The sequence below is a fragment of the Branchiostoma floridae genome, chromosome 1 (assembly GCF_000003815.2).
Source record: "Branchiostoma floridae strain S238N-H82 chromosome 1, Bfl_VNyyK, whole genome shotgun sequence".
NCBI lineage: Eukaryota > Metazoa > Chordata > Leptocardii > Amphioxiformes > Branchiostomatidae > Branchiostoma > Branchiostoma floridae.
The window spans coordinates 29,657,258-29,666,762 of NC_049979.1; the positions used below are offsets into that span (position 1 = coordinate 29,657,258).

General features: G+C 43.0%; 1 protein-coding gene across 1 annotated transcript in view; it reads left to right on the forward strand.

The window, feature by feature from the left end:
- The window catches only part of LOC118422085 (cartilage intermediate layer protein 2-like), a 9,090-nt gene extending 772 nt beyond the window's left edge, over nt 1–8,318 (forward strand). Inside the window, exons 2-10 of the mRNA XM_035829643.1 lie at nt 469–582; nt 713–826; nt 1,928–2,041; nt 2,148–2,261; nt 2,897–3,073; nt 3,399–3,710; nt 3,816–3,924; nt 5,011–5,168; nt 5,506–8,318. Coding sequence (XP_035685536.1) covers nt 469–582; nt 713–826; nt 1,928–2,041; nt 2,148–2,261; nt 2,897–3,073; nt 3,399–3,710; nt 3,816–3,924; nt 5,011–5,168; nt 5,506–7,997 — 3,704 coding nt within the window. The 3' untranslated portion in view covers nt 7,998–8,318. The remainder of the gene's footprint in view (nt 1–468; nt 583–712; nt 827–1,927; nt 2,042–2,147; nt 2,262–2,896; nt 3,074–3,398; nt 3,711–3,815; nt 3,925–5,010; nt 5,169–5,505) is intronic.
- Nucleotides 8,319–9,505: the final 1,187 nt, after the last annotated feature.

The window sequence follows — 9,505 nt, forward strand, 5'->3', positions numbered from 1 at the left end:
CAAAATGTAACATGTAGGATTAGATGTCATAAGTGTAGTAGAGAAACCAGCAGACAACCAATATTTCTGCATGAAATCTGTCCACACGGATATTTTGATTGATACTATCCAAGTTGACTCTGTGTGAATCAGATATTTCAACTATTGATGCCACGTGATTGATGGTTACCAGTTTATTGTACCAAGTATCACATTACACAGTCGCGAGTGAAGACGCGTGTACTTCTACTCCTTGCAACAATGGCGGCACCTGTACAGACGGAGTTAACGGTTATATCTGTGATTGTGCGGCAGGATATGAAGGGGACAACTGTGAAACAGGTCAGCTGGGCTCACAGGTCATATTTTCCAACAGATATTTGAGAATACAAGAAATGCTACCAAGTGCTGTTGTACTATTAATTCATTGTTTGTTTGTTACAACATTGATTTTTGTAAACAAGTCTCAAGTTGTCTTTTCTTCGTTAGATATCGATGAGTGTGCTTCTGATCCGTGCAACAATGGTGGCACCTGTACAGACAGAGTTAACGGTTATACATGTGACTGTGCGGAGGGATATGAAGGGGACAACTGTGAAACAGGTCAGCTGGGTTTTCGGGCTCTACCTACGACTACGTTAGATGGCGCCATTGTACTATTGATTGATTGATTGATTGTTACAAGATCTTTTTTTCAATCTTACGAAATAGTCCATTCTCTTTTCTGTTATAGATACCGATGAGTGTGCTTCTGGTCCGTGCAACAATGGCGGCACCTGTACAGACGGAGTCAACGGTTATACCTGTGACTGTGCGGCAGGATATGAAGGGGACAGCTGTGAAACAGGTCTGTTGTTTTGACCATCTATGATATATGACATGACGAGTAGAATGCCTTGATTGTCTTTGCCTGACTCGTTGTAAGGCCATGTTGATTTGATTATATGGATGACATCCTCCGGGAACTCCAAAACTGATGCGAGCGAGCGAATAGAAAAAAAGTTTGGCCGAAAAAAAAGGTTGCCTTCAGTATGAAATCAAAGTGGCCAGGAAGGTTGAACATAGAACTAAAAACACATAATATGGTATACCAACAGTTAGGTGTAGGGTCCAGTACATCATACGGGTGCAAAACCTTTTTCTTCTTGGACCAATCCGAAAAAAAAACAGACCTGAAAAAAATTAGAGGTTTCTCCAATTACAAAATGGACACACTATGTCGGCAGGCATTTGGGGTCTTACCGGGGGCTAAGAAGACAACAAGAGCGAAGTCAAGTAGAGTTTATTGTCAATTGTACCAAGTTTCTACAGTCATACATGGAGATGGGATTTTAAAATGCCAGTGGGAGTCCAATAATCCACCAAACAGATTCCTTTGTGGCAAAATTGACCAATTACCATTGTTTTGAGTATTGCCAGTTATCAAGTTTCCATAAACAATCAGGTCCAGGTTCAGGTCCGAACCTGGAAATGATCCTCTGGACCTGAACGGGACCTATACCTGAATTTTCTGTACTGGTACCTCCTCCTACCAACAATAGATTTTTTCTTTCTGTCCTTTCACATCTTATTCTTTGACTTTATTTTGGCATTCTATGGCATTAGTTATCTGTTTTCTGATACTTTTATTTTCAATCTACGGAATATTTGTGCTCATTTTACAGCTGCTTTGCACAATCTATTGTGTGGTCGAAAACTTTTTTTTTTTGGAAACGGCCGAAAATTGGTGCGAGCGCGGATGTCATCCATATAATCAAATCAACATGGCCTAAATACCTTTAAATGATACATACAGTTTCTAGTTCAATGTGTGCCAGTCTGAAGGAAGTTATGAGATAATGCTGTCTAGGTATGAAAGTAAACGGGGACGTTAACAATGCCATTGGAGATTAAATCAGAGCTAGCGTTGATATTTTCACAAAATCTGCCATTGTCTTTGCTATTATAGATACCGATGAGTGTGCTTCTGATCCGTGCAACAATGGTGGCACCTGTACAGACGGAGTCAACGGTTATACCTGTGACTGTGCGGCAGGATATGAAGGGGACAACTGTGAAACAGGTCTGTTGATTTGGCAGCTTATTGGAGATTTTAGTTGAGATTTAAGCATTTCGAATCGCTGTTTAAGCCACCAATGTCTTTATGACAAAACTGTGCTGTATTCCAGACATTGACGAGTGCGCAAGTGATCCCTGTGAGAATGGGGGAACTTGTGTCGATGACATCAACGGTTATACCTGTGACTGTGCGGAGGGATATGCTGGAGATGACTGTGAAATAGGTCTGCTGGGTTCAAATGCATTTTTTAGATAGGTCATGTATTTCAAAACGTCAGATCGTTGTGCAAGACTCTAAGATATCTAAACTGTGGCACAACACGATGAAGAACATTTGATTGACAGTCTTGAATGTACTTCCAATTTTAATCATCTTTATATTGCGCTTTTATTTAAAACACTAAATCCTGAGTATAAAACCTGAAACGCTAAAGTACTGAATGAACGAAGGCATTTATTGTACATACATACATACATACCCACTGGGTTAAGTACAGGTCGCAACAAAACAACAATTAGCAGATACATGAAATATATACAATATCTCACTCACTCACTCACACTCACTCCGGCGAGCTCGCTCGGAGTCTCCGCATGACTAGTTTCCTCCGCCCCTCCTTGTCATCCATCGCTGCGGGAAGTTGCTGCAGGTCCAAACCACTGTGTTCAGCAAGCTGCTTAATGTACGACTTTCGCGGTCTTCCCCTGCCTCTGTTTCCGTGATTTGGGTTCCACAGTAACAGTTTGTTTACTACCTCTACCAACACAAAAATCCTATTCTAGATGAACTGAATAACCTCTGTTAAAACAACTTTGGGTAAATGATGATAATTAGAATAAAATATTTCTTTGCACACAGTTGTCGTTGACGGACACTGGGCAACATGGGGATCCTGGGTAAGTTGTGACGTCACATGTGGGGGCGGAGTCCAGACTAGAACCAGGACCTGTACCAACCCTGCACCGACTATCGGAGGGGCGGACTGTGTAGGGAACCCATCCCAGACCCGGCCATGTAATGACTGGCAGTGTCCAGGTACTGACCTTTACGTTTCGCTATACCTTTGTATGTGAAGGAGCGGGGGGGGGGGGGGGGTCTTGGAGGGTTATCCCTTATATAGCCCCTAAGATCTCGTGAACAGAAGTTGCCATGATAAACTATGAATATTAGTACGCAATAAATGTCTTTGTTGCGCAAGATTTCGTGCATTGTAGTAACCTGAAAAGCAGGTGGGAATACTAGTATCTGATCTGTTCATACTGATTTGTTTGATATGACCATGTATAGGAAGCAAATTAATGTAGAAGATTCTTCCTTGTATCCTGATGAAAATTACTGACAATGAAGATTATCTCTACAGATTGTAGTCGTGTATGCGAGGAAGGGACACTGACCGCCGCCTGTGACACCTGTACCTGTGACGGCCATGTACTCACGGGACACGTGACAGACAACAGACGTGTGCCACTCAGTGATGCGGACATCTTCTACGCTGAGAATCCGCTTGACAGTGTTGCCTCTACCGATGGGATGGGAGACTTCATGTTGTCCGGAGCTTGCGCACAAGGTGTAGAGATCATCGTGAGAAGGCCGGGGTACTTCGAAGCTCGTGCGAACTCCACACAACATAATGCCACGACGTCGTCTGTGAGAGTCAACATGACAGCTATAGGTAGGTATCAGGTCAACACTGGCTTTAATGGTTTGTGAAACTTTAACATGAGAAAAGTACTTCAGCGGTTCCCTTGGCTAAACCTCCTGTTTTATTACCCTCTAGTGAAACCGATAATAACTGAACATCCACAATCGAAAAAGAGAATCGCTGGTCAGGACGTCACGTTTTGCTGTGCAGCACACGGCAGCCCCATGATCTCTTCATACGAATGGTTGGTACACCAGGAATGAATGACGATACAGTTGTTTTTGACGACGCCTCTGGGGAATCGTCAAGTGATATATATTATTAGGTTCAGTCTGCAAAAATTCTAGGAATTGCACAGGCATTTTCCACAGGAATGCTAGTAGTCCACAGTATGCTGGGTATGCAATCCCCCCCCACCACCACCACCCAAATCTATACCAGATGTAGGCATGTTTGGAATGGAAGCCTCGAGGTATGTTAAATGGAATTTGGGTCATGTCCTGGAATGTGTCCACAGGCATGTTTGGAATGGAAGCCTCGAGGAATGTTCAATGGAATTTGGGTCAGGAGTAATTTGTTCTTTGAAACTAGTGGTAAGACAGGGAAACTCTGCACAAGACAGGGAAACTCTCACGTTGTCTTGGTTGTTATGTTATGTTATGAAGGATACATTTTCTTTTCTAGAGCTTGTTCAAGCCATATGCCACAGGCAGACAGGAAATACTTCTGTAGTACTCAGCTGTAGGTTTAGGTCACTGGCAGACCATCGTGCTGTACCGGGGATAGTACATTTCTGCTGGCTGTAGGTTTATGTTACAGGTGGGCTAGTATATTGTGCCAGGGATAGTGCGACAGGGAAGTTCCAGTCTATTTCTGATTTGAGCTGTATTGTTGTACCCTCAATCGTCGTCATGGCAATAATACATTTTTATTGCCAGTCTTGTTTCAAACACTTCTGTTCTTTCTCAATTTTATTCCCCTTCTCATATTATGTCGATAAATTTGCTGTCTGCTATTAGGCATTAGTGAGTGTCTCTCTACGCCTGAGCTTCTAATGCATTCTTAATTTACGGTAATTTAAAGTAGGCTACTGCACGTACACTTGCATTGTTATGTAGCCAATGAGGTTACATGTAACATTTTTCCAGTAACTGATGGAGCCTAGTAGAGGTCCATAAGACAAAGACTTCCATACGGACCTCATACGGACTTACAAAAGGCATTTGACCAAACTGGCAATAGTGACGAATTATCATTCCATAGCACTTCCAACATGTCTTCCTAAAGGTGATGTCATTTGGTTTTGAAACCCAATGTTTTTCATGTCCAGGTTCAAAGACGGACAGGTGCTAGACGAGTCCATGTATGACTACAACGACACGCTCACCATTGAAGGCCTGACTGTAGACGACTCCGGCGTGTATCGGTGTCGAGCCAACAGCGATGCCGGGGCCAAATATTCACAGGAGGCAACACTTGAGGTCGAAGGTAGGCCAACGGCATGCTTGTTTTATACATGTAATGCAATCATCGTTAAAAGTATGGAAACAGTGAGAACCTACCTGCCTGTAGCCATACGCCTGTAGTAATGTCGCGAAATTATGTTCCTACGTCGTGTTTGCGAATCGCTCGGGGGTGTATGCCCGATCTGCTCGTCAAACGAAGAGCTACATGAAACATGATTACACATTATCTATTTTTGCTTCTTTTTGGAAACATCATTAAAATCAATTTCTAATTCATATCGCCTCTATACACACGGAAATGTTATGTTAGTGTTCTACAATGTTGACCAAGTTCTTTGTGTTTTTCTCTTCTGCCACAGAAAGCGGCATGAGCTCCTGTCCAGTACAGCCCGATGAGAACGTGATCAGCCTCCCTGATGACTGCGTGCAGGAGGACACCAACAGTACCGGGTACGACATCGGCACCTGCGGAGGGGACGACTGTGTCGGAGACTTGGGTGGAGAGGACAAGATGTGTGTAGACACCAAGAGATTCTGCTGCGTTCCTACCAGTACAGAGACACGTACGGTACAGTGTTCTGGTTATAGTTTGAATGTCACCGTTACAACAGAATGCGGTTGTGGGAGCTGTGTTAAAACCTTTACCAAACGTATCCAGGGTCGTGCCTACGGTGTGAACAATACAAACAACGCCAGCACAGAGGTGCCGCTCACGTTTGGTGCAGTTATCAAGGACGGACAGGTAGTTGATTACACCAGTGATACAGGGGCGTTTGAATTTACCACACAAACGACTGCTAGTAAGATTTCTCTAACATTTCGAGATTACTTCAAGGAGTTGGTGACTAGTACCAGAGTGCTTTCCTTTACCGATAGTGACACGTTGAACTTTGATGTTGTTCTGAAGTTGAGACCTCCTCCGGTAACGTTAATGAGTTCAGAGACAAGTGTCATAGACTTGGGGACAGTGGATGGGGTTGATCCTCTTGCTGAGGTAGATATTCCCGCCAATTCCTTCTTCACGGCGGAAGGGAAAGCGTATGAGGGTGAGGTAAAGGCCTCTGTCTCGTTCATTGACCCCAGAAATCCAGACGACTTTGATTTTATCCAAGGAGAGCTAACAGCTGTTGACGTAGAGGGGGAAGAAAATACAATGCAGACCTTCGGTATGTTCAATATGGACTTTGAAACTGAAGACGGCGACGCCCTAGAGCTCGGCGCCAATCTTACCGTCCACATAGATCCCTCTCAGTCAAATATTGACATCACTGACGTGGATGAAAATGGTAATTTGAGAACGAAGATATGGATTTTGGATACTGAGAGTAGTATATGGCAAGAAGCGGGAAATCTTAGGGTGGGTTCAGCATCAAGGAGGAGGAAAAGGTCAACATTCATCATCGGGGAGTTTGAATACACTGCTGATTATCCGTGCAATTTTGACCAAATTGAACCGTATGAAAGGCGCTGCTACGTCAAGGTCCATGCCTACGATAGTGTTGAAAGCTTTGTTCGCACCATGGCCACAGGTAGAGCTACAGGTGTTGTCAATGGTGCAGACGTTGCAGTGATAACAACGAGCAACAGGGGTGGATTCAGTTACGATAACTCCTTGAGTGTATATCGAACTGGAAGGACATACAGGAAAGGTGGGATATGCTTAGAAACCCTGTGCGAGCCCAGCGGCAATGATTTCAGTGCTAAAGTTCATGTCGTGAAAGCTAGCATGCATTTCAAGGCCGTGGACAAAAGTCATTATTCAGGATTTAGCACAGATCTCTATAATAGTATTGATGTGCAAGATGATGATAAAACTTTGAGCTTTGATGTGTTTAGACCAGAACATAGTAATGGCCCCGTATACAGATATGACGACTATGTTCGCGTCCGAAGCCGATGGGGGTATTGGTATAGTACTCAGAGATGTCCTCGTTCGTCGGTAGCTAACAATCACTTTGCCTTTGTAAACACCGCGTATCAACCATACGTCTTCCCACCGTACACTTTCGATCAGAACCAGTACAGTCAACCGATCACTGTCACGTCTTGGTACCCCAATGAAAACGACCTCAAAAAAGTTTGCTTTATCAAAGTGTACGTGAAATTTCAGAACGAGCATGCAAGTACCGAAATTCGCGTTACGAGTAAGGGTGGAGGCGTGTATGAACCCAATACTGGTGTGACCTATGGTATCAGAGAGGATAGGACAACGTCAAATCCCAATGATCCAACATCAGGTTTTGTCTGTGTTGAATTTAAATGCCCAGGTCCAATTCTCGAGACCCAAACTAATGGTACTAGACCCCAGCCTCCTTATCCCGGAGCAAACGACAATACCAGAATTACTATTGTCGCAAGAAGCAGTATTTGTCACTATGATAGACGGTTTTCGTCCAGAACAACAGAGGGGATAGACAATGACTTACTGAATGATGTAAGCGACGTTGTCAGAGATGGGAACACCATTGAATTCACTGTTCCCAACGGTAACTTCGGCAGGGACAAGGGCATTTTTATCCAGACAGGCAGCGGAGATACCGGTTATCGCAAGGCTTTAGAATATTGCCACAGTGGGTCTGACGCCGGTGGGTTTGGAAAGCCACTCGTTTATGAAAACTTCCATGCCATCAGGTTTAATTGTCCTGATGTTTATGAGGGTCCCACTCCTGAACCGCGGACCTTTTACCCTGACAGCAGCACACAGGATAGCAGGGAATGGACAGAGGATAGCTGGACCTGGACACAGAATAGCGAGACCAGTACACAGGCAACAGTCACACGGAATAAGTCCTCGTGGTATGACTACTATGACTACCCCTGGACCCCTGATTATTATCAATATGGATGGTAACAACCCACCCTCGCGTCAGTATAGATTAGGTTTATAGCAGCTAGCCGGTGCCGACACTTCTTAAGGTGCTTTATAACAACAAGATCTCTTCAGTGTCACATAACGGATGTTGTCTGGGACGTCTGACCGTTTCCAAAATCATATCCAATTATTTGCTTTTATTAGTGATTGCTATTTGCCGTGGATTATGGTGATATTTGGCATGTGGGTAAGGGTTAGAAAACGAAGATCAGTGTCGATTTGGCCCCCCTGGTGTGCGTCCCTCGTACTGCAGCAAAAATTCCGCGTTAAGTATACTTGGTCCCGGACATGCTACGCAGCTATGGTCTAAAATCTAACAGGTAGCTTTTCATGTAGAGAAGTGGTGTAGGGTTGGGCCCTCAGGAACTTGCTCTAGAACTGCAGGGGCATGTATGTGTAAATATTTCAAGAAGGATAACTTAGCAAAGGAAAAAAATGAATCGATTCCAAGATATTCGGTATGAGGGTAGCCTAGACAGAGAAATATAAAATTAGATACAAATTAGGAATTCAATAATGAATGACAAAAATATGTATATTATTAAACTAGTGTTTTCTATCTTAGGACTTCCATATATGTAACGCATGTAGTTAGTAGCAGGTGGGGCAATAGCAGTTTAATAACACCCATACATTCATTCATCCATTATGTTATACCAATAAGAGTCTAATTTGCATAATTAATTCCTTAGTGGTAAATTGTGGGAATATTTGTGACGTGTGTAAGTTAAATATACACCATTACGTAAAGGCGTACACCACTATGTATGAGTATGTTAATGTGCAATTCATTTACATAATTCATGATGAAATCCCGTTAATGAAAGGACGTTTATGTATACAATATATGTAATTTAACTTGACACTATGAATGAAATAGGTTAGGCTAATTACAGCCTTATTTGCATAATAAATGAGACGAAATGAAGCAATAAATTTACAAAGGCTTAACTATTTCATGATGTATATGGGTCTCCGAACTTGATACTCTTACTTCCGAAAATAGTTTCATCAAATTGGTAGAATATACGATATAGGAGAATTCTTTTACACAACCAGTAGGTACTTACATTGCTTACGTTTCGATGTCCATCAAACACCTTCGTCAGAGCTTCTAACTGGAGTTCTGCTTCTCATCGCTATATGTAGCCGATGTAGGTGGCGCTTTTGCGGTGCACGTGAGAAAACAGTCCCAAACATGGCTTAGCTTGTATCCTCCCTCGTCCCGGTTCATCACTAGGGCTGACTGTCTTATCCAGATCGCCTCCTTAATCCACCGTGTCCGCCTGTCCAACTCTTGTTTAAATAGATTACCAGGCTAGTTTGCTATAAATTCCTGCAGCTAGCTTGAAACGTGTGAACTCTTATCATAGATTTAACATTAAATTGGCCGTAAGTTTCATCAAAGTAGGTATACAAACTAAAAACTTCTGCAATGAATACAACTAGCTTGGAAGTTGTGTTGACAGCTGTTACCTATAAAGTCT